Source organism: Formica exsecta, unplaced genomic scaffold, assembly GCF_003651465.1.
Source record: "Formica exsecta isolate Colony F162 unplaced genomic scaffold, ASM365146v1 scaffold543, whole genome shotgun sequence".
Taxonomy (NCBI): domain Eukaryota; kingdom Metazoa; phylum Arthropoda; class Insecta; order Hymenoptera; family Formicidae; genus Formica; species Formica exsecta.
Genome location: NW_021852672.1, coordinates 137,887 through 151,546, shown reverse-complemented (window position 1 = coordinate 151,546; position 13,660 = coordinate 137,887). Strand labels below are relative to the sequence as shown.

The 13,660-nt window shown below is 29.6% G+C and overlaps 3 protein-coding genes across 4 annotated transcripts; 1 reads left to right on the top strand and 2 right to left on the bottom strand.

The window, feature by feature from the left end:
* Nucleotides 1-5,730: 5,730 nt before the first annotated feature.
* Nucleotides 5,731-6,425, bottom strand: LOC115241958 (dual specificity protein phosphatase 19). Its single transcript, XM_029817948.1, has one exon. The coding sequence runs from the start codon at nucleotides 6,352-6,354 to the stop codon at nucleotides 5,764-5,766; it is 591 nt and encodes a 196-aa protein (XP_029673808.1). The 5' UTR covers nucleotides 6,355-6,425; the 3' UTR covers nucleotides 5,731-5,763.
* On the bottom strand, nucleotides 6,365-8,488 carry LOC115241957 (tRNA pseudouridine synthase-like 1). 2 transcript variants are annotated; one of them, XM_029817946.1, is made up of 7 exons: nucleotides 8,447-8,488; nucleotides 8,100-8,224; nucleotides 7,829-7,957; nucleotides 7,409-7,543; nucleotides 7,190-7,336; nucleotides 6,894-7,128; nucleotides 6,365-6,809 (listed from the first exon to the last, which is right to left on the bottom strand). In XM_029817946.1, the coding sequence occupies exons 2-7, from the start codon at nucleotides 8,144-8,146 to the stop codon at nucleotides 6,531-6,533; spliced, it is 972 nt and encodes a 323-aa protein (XP_029673806.1). In that variant the 5' UTR covers nucleotides 8,147-8,224; nucleotides 8,447-8,488; the 3' UTR covers nucleotides 6,365-6,530. The 2 variants fall into 2 exon arrangements, with proteins under 2 accessions (XP_029673806.1, XP_029673807.1); XM_029817947.1 differs by lacking the exon at nucleotides 8,100-8,224 and having other exon boundaries at nucleotides 7,829-7,947; nucleotides 8,447-8,482.
* Nucleotides 8,489-9,711: 1,223 nt separating this feature from the next.
* On the top strand, nucleotides 9,712-13,416 carry LOC115241956 (sprT-like domain-containing protein Spartan). The gene is made up of 5 exons (XM_029817945.1): nucleotides 9,712-10,142; nucleotides 10,704-10,858; nucleotides 10,940-11,048; nucleotides 11,159-11,278; nucleotides 11,722-13,416. Exons 1-5 carry the CDS (start codon nucleotides 10,053-10,055, stop codon nucleotides 13,273-13,275), a joined length of 2,028 nt encoding a protein of 675 aa, XP_029673805.1. The 5' UTR covers nucleotides 9,712-10,052; the 3' UTR covers nucleotides 13,276-13,416.
* The last annotated feature ends 244 nt before the right edge of the window (nucleotides 13,417-13,660 follow it).

Here is a 13,660-nt window from a genome sequence, read left to right as displayed (position 1 = left end):
CATGCTTTGTCAAAATCTTATCAACAGCTTGAAAAATTTTTCTACTTCCACTGAAAAATAAATGTGTATTTATAAATTATTCATAAGACATGCATTAACTTTACACAGACTGCATTTCACCAATGTTATTTATACTTATCTATAGTTACATATGATGCATGACGAATAACTATATTTATCTATTTTTTTTAATAATTTATAAATTTTTATAATAAATTTATAAATACATTTATTTTTAATGAAACTAGAAAAGGAACTAGAAAAATTTTTCAAGCTGTTGATCAGATTTTGACAAAGCCTGCGGCAACATGTCTATTGCAAACCAACATATTGTAACCAATCTTTGTCTCGATGCTAAACACAACAAAATTATCGATAATGTCAGTTTTAATACTAAATTTTATTTGCCAAATATATATACCAAATAGCATTCTGACAGATGGAAAAATACTATGTTACAGATCTACTGTATTCATTAACGATACTAAAACATGCTTCATCTATTTCAAGCGATGCATTAGCATCGAAAAAAGAATTGATTACAATATGTTGGTTTGTAATAAACATGTTGCTTTGTCAAAATCTTATCAACAGCTTGGAAAATTCTTCTAGTTCCACTGAAAAATAAATGTATATTTATAAATTATTTAAAAAAATAAATAGAAATTTAACCACACACACACACACACACACACACACAACACAGACACACATTATAACACGCATATGTGCACTTGTGTTGGGTGGTTGCCTGTTCCATTACTGACGTTGCTGCATACGACCTGGCCATTCTATTGGACTCTGACACTGGTTTACTACACACAACGCGTTCGACGACGATGTTTATATTTACAACTCATAATACCGATGTTCTATGTATCTGTAACTGTAACGCATGTTGTCCTGAGTTTATCGCTCGTTCCAATCGGACGATACAGCACACATCGTGTGTATGATTTAATCTGGCTGTATTTCTAATGATATGCCTTCCAGGTACAGATATGTTGTACTTAAGACTGTGGCTTCGTGGGAAATGATTGGATCGGCATTCTGCAGAAAAGAGATCAAGTCCACAAAAATTGCAAAGTACAACTAACCATGTTCCGCAACAATGTCCTCTATTTTAGGACATAAATTGATCGTAAACTCTGCATATAGTTTGTATTCTACGATAAAGGACAAATGTTTTGTATGTGTCAATCTCTTTCTGCAGAATTTAGCCAATTTATATATTCGTGTATATTATACTACTTTCACAGGTACATAATTTCTGTATTGCGTGTAGACTGCAGAAAGTCGTAAACGTTTTTCGTTGGACTTAGCATAATAATTTGTTAATTTATTTATATTTTTTTGTACATATATATCGCGCATTTTCTCGTTATTTTATGCCACTTGAATCAAGTGGTTTCTAAACTACATCACATAATTGTTAAAATTTATATAGTAAAATCTTTACGAATCAAAAAGGGAAAAAACGTGTTAGGGGCTTTCAAAGGAAAAGCTTATTCCTTATAGCTTATAGCAACTCGCGCAATTTTTTATCACATTACTACAAACTCTGTTCACGTCTCTGAGATTTTGAATGTGACAAACGAGAATTCTATCGATGCATCAAGTACATTCTCTCATCAATGATAGATAATATCCAAATAATAGATTTATATAATCGGGGATTAGAACACCGATGTAATTTCTGTGAGTGAATTTTCTGATGTTCCGTAGAAACAGAAAAAATGTATTTTATGCCATTTGTATTATGCGTTTTGCAACTTCCCAATATAAGTAGAGAGATCATTTTCTTGTATTTTTAGCATCGCAATCCGAACTGGAACTTATGCTATTTTTAATTGCCTTACAAGCAATCACATAATGTTATATGTTATAAGGAACACGGTATTTAGAAGGCCTTGATCCCGCGCGCGCCGCTCAAGACTCATTGAGACACATTATACAGCGAAATTGGCACCGTTGCAGAGAATGGTCAAATTTTGAATATTACGAATAGCGAACGATACACGAATTCCTTTCGATAGCCGGCTTTATTTACTTGTCCTACATTCTACCGTTTGATGTGCAAGTCCTTTGCATTCTACTATTTATGAGGCCAACTAGCTAAGAAAAGGATATTCAGTTCAAGTGCCTTGTCTATTTTCTTCGAGACAGCTCATTTCAATTGTTGGAGGAATGTGAATATTAGATTATACATATAAATATGTAAGTGCAAAATATATATATATATATATTTTGCATTTATCTGGGATATCTGAAAATCACTGGAAGATACTCTCGGAATAGATTCACATTCAGGAATTTGAAATCTATTCTTTCTTAGCAAAAATCTCAGAACTTATTTATCGCAATCTTTGCAATTATAATATTACATATTATAATGAAGTTTCTTAAATTAAAATCTTTTCATAGGCCATTTTATAACTCTGAAATTTTACTTGTAAAAAGTCTCTTCATTTTCAATAGTTTGTAATTTTGAAACTATTGATGATATTTTTATTGTATCGACAATAATTTATATAATACTCGGTATTTTTTATTAAATTATTCCAGATTGGTTAATCTGTCTCTAAAGTATCATCCGGTGATTCTGGGACAGCCTGTATATATATATACACATCACATGTAAACACGTATATATGGATACTGATAATAATTATTCTATATAATATGTAATAGAAGAGAGAAAGAGAGGTAATAGGTACCATGGGTACAATGATACACTACTATTATTAATGAAATAATAGAATTATCATGTATACAGAAATTCACTTATATTTTTTAGATTTACAGTAATTTTTATAAATCTACTTGGTACAGCGACCTATGTGTCATCTCCAATGCATGGTAAATATAAGAAAAGAAGCCAGAATTAGTAAAAATTTTAATATACTTAATTTTGGCTAAGAATTTGATAGATGCTGTGCATGAATCTAATTTTCTAATGAGTTATGATATAAAATATATTGTAATTATATATATGAAACAATATTCTCTGTACACTTAAGTAAATAATGTTATAACACATGGATTCTCTATTATAACAATATATTCTACATTCATTGATCCATTTATCCATTTCTTATATGTGCATTATATCTTTCTGTTTTTTTTTATGATCTTTGCTCCAAGGAAGACAACTCTTTAAATTGCAAACATATATATAAAAAAATTCAGATATATGTGTATACAATTATATATATTTTATTTCACTTGTGATTGACTAAAATATAACTGATGTCACGCTTTTATAACACATATATATTTAACTTTTTTGTAAAATTATATTTTTTTAAATATTAATAAATCGAATTTTATATACATATATAAATTGCTAATTTGATCATTATTTTTAAATAATATATTATAAAATATTGAAATGCTAAAGATAGCTATACAATAGGAATACGAATGTAAGATTTGCTTTATTAGTCTTTTATGTAAAATTATATAAAATTTCGTTAATTTAAATCTTTCTTTATTCACAATATTCTCATATGTACATATCGTTGTTTACCAAATGAAACATCTGTTCAATGTGCTTCTCTATCTATTGATGAATTAATCAATAAAACATGAAGATAATTAAAGAACGCTGACATTACCGACCAAAGATAAAGTGTTTCAATTTAACAAATTACTGTTTTATCATCTATAATTTACATTTACAACATTATATTACATATATACACTCAATATATGTATATTAAGATGTTATTATTATATTAATATATTGTATATGTAATACAATAAAAGAATTAAACAGTAATTAGTTTATACTATGAAAGAAAAAATGTTCGAATTTAATCGAGAAAAAATTTAAAAAAGACATATATTATATATATTTCATTCATATATATAATTATCATATATTAAAATATCAATTATTAGCCTAATTACGTCAGAAAATAATAAAATACTACATAATAGAAAGATAATAAAAAAGCTGCTAAAAATTTAAATCCTATATGTAAAAAAAATATGGCATATTGATATTATTATTTCTATCAATATTTAATTTGTAAGTAAAAATTTGATAATAATAATTTGTGGTCTAGTATATTCATTGTCAGCGATGGTTTGCGTTTCTGAATCTACTTCGCTTAAACCATTGTATTTTCATTAATTTTGATAATTTTAACTTATGACTTTAGAAACATATTCTGAAAAATCATATCTTCCGAGAAAAGATATAAACAAATAGATTTTTTCTATTTATTTAGCTATATATGTTCTTCTTTTAAGTTCTTAAAAATATATAATACATTCCTAAAATATTAATTTGCATATTATCACATTGCTATAATAAATAATCTTTATAGAGAAAAAGGCAAAGAATTACGTCCATCACACACGAAAAATTATTTTTATATGTATATATATTATGATAAATTTTAGTTTATTAAAGAATCTTCAGATTATGTAAAATGCATTTTTTCATCAAAAAATTATCTCTGCTGTAGCATCCGGGAGCAACTGAGAATCATGCAATCTATGAAAATACCGACCTTTCATATCATATCTCTCTTGTTAGCATTATTATGACGGCAGTTGAAATCGTTTCAGAGAAAAAAAATTGTTGATCTGCAAATACTCAAAGATTATATTTTACAGTATTAAATTATTTCTTTTATATTTTAATTATTTTATACAATGTATTCTAGAATCAACTATTCTCTCTCCAAAGTTCTTTATCTTTTCTAATACACATCTGTCTTTCCTTCTCTTTAATTGTTTACTTTTACTTCGACAGAAGCTCAAAAATTGTTCCAATAATATTTTGTTGATGATTAACCATGTCTACCCGAGAAAAAATCGTATAATATGGTCAGATGTAAATATACATAATTAATTTTTAAAAAATCTAATGGAAATATATGTAATTTTATATGATTATATATAATAATACTCGAAACTTATATGTGTGTGTGTGTGTGTGTGTGTGACACGATATGATCTTATTTTTCTATAATCGTATTTGGCTAGATCTATCTTTATATATAATCAAATCTAGCCAAATATAATTATATTAGATAAGATCACATATCTTTCTCTCACTCTAAATTTCGGATTAAATTAGATGTATCTTATATAATTACATAGATCCATTTGTTCTCGACTAACATTCTCAAAACACTTCCTCCCCAGTATTTATATTGGCTGCTTTTTTTCTTAAGTTTCTACATACTTGAATTCAAGTTCTCCCATCAATGTACGCTACATTCTTCTCCCACCCAAACTTAAAAAGTACAATAGAAACAAGATGATTATTCTCGTTAGCCTTGATTCGTGTTCGTTAACGTGGCAATGATATAAGCGCCATAGTACTCGGCGACCGTCATACTCGATGCACATTCGAGTATCGTCGATCGCGTCGACATCATCTTTCATCATCATCGCTGTGCTGATAAAACTGTTACGGTCATCGCAGGAAATTGTAACCGAGCGAAACATTTCGCGCGACCCATGTCCCAACCCGGATAATAAATAACGCTCAGACATAACATTAATGCGAAATCATCCCGATAAACATATATATATATATATATATATATATACATGTATATATTTGCAATTTTGTATGTTGTGTATACACACACACAAACACACACACACACACACACATATATATATATTATACACTATATTGTATGAAATATATTATGACGTGATCAAAAATGTTTATATTATGTAAAAATTTTAAAATATTTGTATAAGTTGTCTTTAGTATAGATATATTAGAACACACTATTACAACTCGTCGACAAAGGTTGTATTTTCGATACTATGTAATTGTTCTACAAATCCATCATTAGGCCTAATACAACTTCTCGCTTTTTTTACTTTATTGTAAGCTTCATCATATGACAATTTTTTATGAATCATTAAATAAGCGATAACAATAGCAGGGGAGCGAGAAACGCCAGCGTTGCAATGCACAAGGATGTTTTCTTTACGAGTCGCGTGTATGATATCGACGCATCTTTTTAGCAACAGTATTATATTCGATTCCGGCAAGTCTAACAAGTCACAGATGTGGTACCGAATATTGTCGAATCTCTCGGAAATGTTAACGCCTATGCTTAAAATATGCCGGATTTCGTATTTCTTTAATATATCGATGCAAACCGCTGGATCTTGAGAGCTAAGATATAAACCTGGTATTATATTGGCGACATGCAAATCAGGTCTTTCGTCCACTACAAATGGTAGGCTTTTCTCCAATTTCTTTACTTGGCCACATTCAACTTCGTATTTGTTGCCAAGCGGATCTGTTATTACCGTTTTACATGATTTTAATGATGATTTCTTTTTTGCGATAAGATCTCGTAAATCCATCATGCGAAGATTTGTTAATAATAATTTTTACTTTTCAGATATACTTGCATCAGAAACCATATGAAATACGATATATTTTGTTAAGAGAGAAAATTCTTGTTTCCACATCTTTTACCACATAAAATAATATTTTGCAGCTATTGCGATGTTCTAATACTTAAACAATTATTTTTCTTTTTTCATTCTTTCAATTGAAGTTTCTGCTTTTGCTCTTCCAACTGTAATTCCTGTTCTTGTTCTTCCAACTGCAGTTTCTCTTTTTGTTCTTCTAGTATGGTACAATATCTTAATTCATCTGGATCGTATTCTACATTCAATAGATGTAAGCCATTCGGTGATGCAAGTGTAACACGAGGATTCCAGTTATGATGAGAAGGAACTTGTAACATCACAGTAATATCTTTCTCTGTTATTTTCCCTAATCCTAATGCAAATAGAGCACCGACCATTCGTCTTATCTGCATAGAGTAACATTTATAATCCTTATTTCATAATTGTATTTATGAATAAAATATACCATGTTCATAAATAAAATATATTACCTGATTGTACAAGAAAGATTTTCCACTGCATATAAAGTGCCAATATGTAAAATTTTCGGACAGTGGATCAAACGGCATTAAAGGCTGCGCCTCTTCCAAAGTGAAAGAATGTAAGGAACGTATATATTGGATTTTATGCTTTGTCTCATTTTTTGCACTAAACGTAGTAAAGTCCTTTGTTCCCATAAACAATTTTATACCACGTTTCGCTCTATCTATATCGAAATCATATGCTCTGAAATAGATACATTATTAAAAAAAAGTATGTTTATTTTTATTTTTCTCATATGACAAACCTAAGATGGTGAGTATGTATCGCTTCTGCAAGGGATATCCGTTGCTCCTCAGATTCTTTCGGTATCATAAATCTATATATATAAGTTCGAGATTTTACAGAATGCCTTGTGTGAAAATCATATGTGACAGGTATACAATCCAGCAATCTATAAAAAGAATTTTTATATATGTATTAAAACATTGCAATAAAATTTAAGAATCTTAGATTTGTTAATTACCTGATGGTATGACCACATTTGGCAAAATAACGGTTAACATATTTTTTTATATCTGATGTATTATATAAACGACCATACTTATTTTCAAGTTCCACATGACATGTGTTGCATAAAGCGTGAACTCCAGCATCTGTTCTATGAAAATATATTTTGAAAGTTTGATAAAAAATATAAATACAAAACAGAATAATAATAATAATAATAATAATTAAATCGATTATTCAACCATATTCATCATTGTCAAAGAAAAGATAGTTCTTTCAGCAAAATAGTTTACGCACAATAGAATTATGCATATATTTATAATCTTTAATATGCAAATTATTAGCCAATAATTATGATACTGTAGTATTTATTAAATATTGCAGATTGTAGAGACTACCATAGAAACTTGTATAAATAAAAATATAAAAAAATTACCTGCTAGAAAGACATATGGATGGTCTAACCAGGCTTCTTGGTATGATGGTTAATAAAGCAGTTTCCAGAGCACCTTGAACAGAATCTGTGTCCCGTATAAAACTGTCGCCAGTTTGTCTCTGCAAACCCCTTTATGAAAACATTGTCACGTTATGTTTTCGTGATAAAAGAAAAGATAAAATTGCTATAAATATATATACAGATTTGACGCAAAAGACGAGAAATGATTGTTGCATACGGTTATATCAAATATAAATGCTTTATATTGTACCTGTATTGTGTACCAATGTACGAAAATTTAAGAAAATATCGTACCATAATTGCCTTTTATATACGAAAGCAAGAGGAATAATGTATTATTGCATAGTAATTGAGATGGCAATAAATCTCATAATTCTAACAGCAATCGAAATACGGAATAATAATCGGAAACAGAAATCATACGATAACACATAAGATCATCGGTATCCAAGTAAAGGAAAAAAGAAGTGGAAGTGTAAAAAAAAAACTGAAAAATAGCTACTCGGTTGACGGCACGTTAAATAACCTTATAAAAAAAAAGATATACAAGTAAATTTCTATTTCTTATGGAACATATTTCTCTTCGTGAGATGAGACCTTTATTGCTTCAATATTCATCAATGGCCCAGTTTATACCGATATACTTTAATACGTATTATGCCCGTATCAGACTACGCATTGAAGATTGAGATTCAAGATTCAAGATTGAAATTTGACAAATCAGAATGAAGAAATTTTAGTCCTTTTTGTTCTGATTAGTTAAATTCCAATCTAGGGCCTTAAGCCCGTATCAGACTATGCATTGAGATTGAAATTTGACCAATCAGGACAAGGAAATTTTACTTCCTTCTATCCTGATTGGTCAAATTTCAATCTTCAATCTCAATCTTCAATGCGTAGTCTGATACGGGCTTTATACCGGCCAATCATAAGTGCCGGTCTACAATAGTGATTTAAGCTCTAAGCCTTAAGAAATTGACTAATCACAGTCGAGTATTCTCCTCATACTTGATCGTGATTGGTCAATTTCTTAAGGCTTAGAGCTTAAATCACTATTGTAGACCGACACTAACCATTCCTCTTAAGAGGATGCCGGACCGTCCTGTTTTACCGGCCATAATAATTATATATTTGCTTAATATAAGGGTTTTGCGGTGTGTACGTGCAAAATAGGATACCTCTCCACTCGGAAATGCATGAAAGAATATAAGTGAACGTTTGAAAATGTATTTAAAAGCCTAGTAAGTCCGGCATCCTCTTAAGTCTAAAGAATGAAATGGTTGTGATTGGTCGGTATAGTATTTAGTACATATTAAAGTATATCACTGTGTAAATTAGACCAATATTGAACCGTTGTTCCTACATATATAAATTTAGAGATTTCCAAATCATATCGGCAATTATATTTGGCTGTGTTCCGATTCCCCACCTGGGTGCACCCGATATTATAGTATACGTGACATATCACTATAATATTGGGTGCATCCGGGTGGGGAATCGGAACACAACATTTGATCGCCATGTGTGTCTATATGAAAAGTATAGCATCTTTTTTCTCTATCAAATTGTTCTTTTTATACGCTTGTCTATATTCTCTCTCTCTCTCTCTCCTCTTCTAAAACGTCAATAACATATCATCTCATTTTAAATACAGAAAAATGTAAACGTAAAAAAATATGTGATTATTACTAATAATGTGAACAAATTAAACAAATTTTAGAAATTGGACAAAAATAGAAGTTGGAACGTCTATTATACCTTTTTTTTTCCATCTTGTTACTTCACTGCAACGCATGCGTGAAAAACGGAACACTAGTTTCGCCATCTAACTTTCTTCCACATTCCTTCTTTTCTCTCGGTCCTTGGTCCTTCTCCTTCTATGCTATTTTATTCACTCGATTGTCGTCAATTGTCGTTATTGTGTTGTCGTTTCATGTCGCGTTTCAAGATTCTTAAAATTATCATTAGATTTAAATGGATATAAATTGTATTGTGCGAATGTGTGAAATGTCTCGTGGAATATGTAAAAATATTTCTCTATTTATTTTCACCTGATACATAAGATATTCCAATAAATAACGTTGCATAAAGCACATCACAGAGAAAGAGAGAGAGAGAGAGAGAGAGAAAGAGAAAGAGAGAAAGAAAGAGTATCATTTTTTCTCGTGTGAAATAAGGTGAACAAAGGCTATAAGAGAAAATAATGGCATCGCAAGATTTCCACATGGCATATGACATGCATGAAAAACTCAATTGTTTAGGTGTAACAGAAAATGCAATTAATCTAGAAAAGGTATTTATTACTAAACAATTTTGATCATAAATGTATTGCATCAATGTATCAAAAATTTGTTCTTCTTAAACACTCGATATTTCTTTTAATAAATTGTAAAAAATTTGAAAAGGGAAAGTTATTGCTAAGTTATGTGGAATATCCACTTCCTCACTGATTTCAGTGAGATTTCATGTATACCTACATATCTTTTATAGCATGCACAATAAGTAATAGCATGCAAAAGATAATGATAATTAAAATCGTTATTTTGCCATTAAACAGAATTTTTTTTTAGTTACAAAATCCATTACACTGTTGAAATATAATGACATGAGCATGTAACGATATAAGGCATATAGATATATGTAACAAATTTATACAAAATATAAATATAAAAATTTATAATATTACAAATTATGTAAAAGAGTGGTATACTATACATTTATCCTAAAGAATTTTAAGGTTAAGAGTGTCTAATAAATATATTCTATACAAAGCAAATATATGTTCTAGAATCTTTTTTTTTTTTTTTTTTTGGGGGGGGCATACATTGTATTGAAAAATAATATTTATTTTCAGGAGAATACCTTTTATATACAAACATTGGTCGACAAGGCATTGGAATTTATTGATCCTACTCCCAATATTCATACATTGTTTGTACAATTTAATGCACGCTTCTTTTGGAATGTTTTGTCTCCTGTTCAGATCAAGTGGAGTAACAGAATGAAAAGGTAAATATCTCTCACTTCTTAAATATAAAATATTATTGTTTGACTCAACATTTATATATATCTGATTATATATATTTATAGTTGTGCTGGAGTTTGCACTTTTCACTCACGCAATAAAGAATGTATCATATCCCTCAGTGCACCTTTACTTAAACTCAGGCCAAGAAAAGATCTTGTTGAAACTTTATTGGTAAACATTTTTTAATATTTATAAATATTAATATAGTATACACACAATTATAGAAAAAATTCAGGAACTTTATATATTAATGGTATTTTATTGTATTAAATTTTTTGCAGCACGAGATGATTCATGCGTACTTGTTCTTAACAAATAATGATCGTGATAGAGATGGTCATGGACCAAATTTCTGCAAACATATGTATAGGATAAATAAAGAAGCAGGAACCAATATAACAGTGAGTTAATAATTTATTCATCTTAATATTCATGATATATTATTAAGAAACAGGCTATTATTACAAAACATGCATTAAACTCAATTTTTAAAACTATCCACATTATGGTTGAAATCAGTTTAAATCTCAATAAATTGAGTTGACGAATTACATCAATAATATCGTGTTTATAAAGAACAAAAAAAAATTTGTTTTGCATTGTAAAGTTTTCATACAAATATATTTATAGTATTTATATAAATAATAATTCGATATTGTCATTTACTTAAAAATTTTGAGTAAATCATATGAAAATAAATTATTCAAATGTGAATTATGAATCGGATTTGACTCAAAAAATAATCTCATTTGTATATTTGTAATAATAATTTTGTTACATTTTATTCTAAATTCTTTTATTCTACATATATATTAATATAGTCTTTTATTATATCGATTTATAGATTTATCACAATTTTCATGACGAAGTAAGATTGTACAGACAGCATTGGTGGAAATGTAATGGACCTTGCCAACACAGACCACCATTCTTTGGTACGGTTCGACGTAGTATGAACCGTGCCCCTGGTCCATCAGACTTCTGGTGGGGCGAACATCAACGGAATTGCAATGGCGAGTTTATAAAGATAAAAGAGCCGAAAAATTTTAAATCATATTCAAAACAAAGTGATAAATCAAAATCGAAAGATCAGAAACCAAATAGGAGTATCACTGATTGGTTCACAAAGAATACTCCGGCGATAGATGCAACAGCTAAACCTTCATCTTCGAAAGTCTCTCTTATTCATAGTGACTCTAAAATACTCACTCAAAGAAACAATGATATGCCTAGTACTAATAGAGATAATAATGGTAGTACAAATTCATTTCGTACTATGAATGAGAAAAATACTCAAGATTTGTCATTAGGAATGAAAAAATTGGGTGGCTCTATTAATAATGTACATGGCTGGGGTACTAGCGGCCCGAGTGGGAAAGTAGAAAAGGATAATGCAAAGAACGTTTCTAAGAATCCTACATTTTCATGTTCTGGTGTTTTGGGAGGTAGTAACAGTGGTCAGAGTAATCTGTTGACTAAATTTATGCATGTAAACGACGACGAAAATCACCGGCGTGAATCAACTAGAAGAGGTTCATCATCAGAATCATCATCGGCCGCAAGACAAGAGAGATCTGCCAATAATTCAGTCGTAAATCCAAGTCAACCAAGAAATAATTCCGTACCTTGCCCTACGTGTAACGTACCTATGACTTTAGAAAATATATATAGACATGTAGATACATGCCTAATAAATGATAATACGTTGATTGACGAAATTAATAACAATATCAATAATAATAATAATAACGAGGAATTAATGTTGCCTATTCGAACGTTCTCCACATCAGCAATAGAACAAAATATCGATGCAAATACCATTCCTAATAAGCGTTTAAGATTAGATAATCCAGACGAGATGGCTGAATATGTCAACTGTCCTGTCTGTAACAGAAGGCTGCCATCTGCAGATATTAACCAACATCTTGATGAATGCCTGTTGGAAGCAAATTCAGTTCGTAAAGCTGCCATTCCCTCTACTTCTCGTGCATCATATGATGACAGTATAATCAGTATAAGTAGTGTCTCTAGTTCTCATTTGGATGATTCTATAATCATCGAGAGTGATTCCATAGACAATGAAACTCCAAAAACACAATCTTATGCAAGTACTAGCATTGGTAAGAGCGACGCAACGGATCTCGAACACAAATGTTTAGTCTGCAACATGCAGATTCTACCTGAGATATCATTAAATGAACATCTTGAAGAATGCATTGGAAGTGTTTTTAATGACGATACAATGATAATAGATGATGATAATGATCAGAATGATGATGATATGCTTGTTGTAGAAAACAATTATATGGAGAGTAGATATCCTTGTCCAGTATGTATGCAGATAATTTTGGAAAACCTTATGAACCAACATCTAGACATGTGCCTTAAAAATGAATAAGTGAGCTTATGGACAAAAAAAGCTATTTTTTTGGAGCTAATAACGCATTTCTCTTATCTTGATATGTAGCTAAATAATCTTAATAAATATCTTTTTTCATTTTTTACACATATCACAATTTTTTATACATAAAGAAGAATATAATAAAAAAACATAAATTGTGTGAATATATTTATGTGAAAATTTTACAATGCAAAACAAATATTTTTTTTCTTTTTCTTTTTATAAACACACGAAATTATTAAATATTGAAAAAAACATATAATTTAAATATACATACATATATATATATGAACAAGTGATCTTGTGCAAACAAAAAGAAAAACAATTTCTATTTTGGGACTAAGAGGGGAAACATTTTTTTATTTTTATTCACATACATATA

Bases quoted from the DNA above. Each gene is read 5' to 3' on its own strand.
- LOC115241958 (XM_029817948.1), bottom strand. From the start codon at position 6,354: ATGATGGATTTACGAGATCTTATCGCAAAAAAGAAATCATCATTAAAA.
- LOC115241957 (XM_029817946.1), bottom strand. From the start codon at position 8,146: ATGGTACGATATTTTCTTAAATTTTCGTACATTGGTACACAATACAG. The intron at 7,544-7,828 runs GTAATTTTTTTA...ATATTTTCATAG, and splicing joins TCCATATGTCTTTCTAGCAG to AACAGATGCTGGAGTTCACG. The intron at 6,810-6,893 runs GTAATATATTTT...TACTCTATGCAG, and splicing joins AATCTTTCTTGTACAATCAG to ATAAGACGAATGGTCGGTGC.
- LOC115241956 (XM_029817945.1), top strand. From the start codon at position 10,053: ATGGCATCGCAAGATTTCCACATGGCATATGACATGCATGAAAAACTC. The intron at 10,143-10,703 runs GTATTTATTACT...ATTTATTTTCAG, and splicing joins ATGCAATTAATCTAGAAAAG to GAGAATACCTTTTATATACA. The intron at 10,859-10,939 runs GTAAATATCTCT...ATATATTTATAG, and splicing joins TGGAGTAACAGAATGAAAAG to TTGTGCTGGAGTTTGCACTT.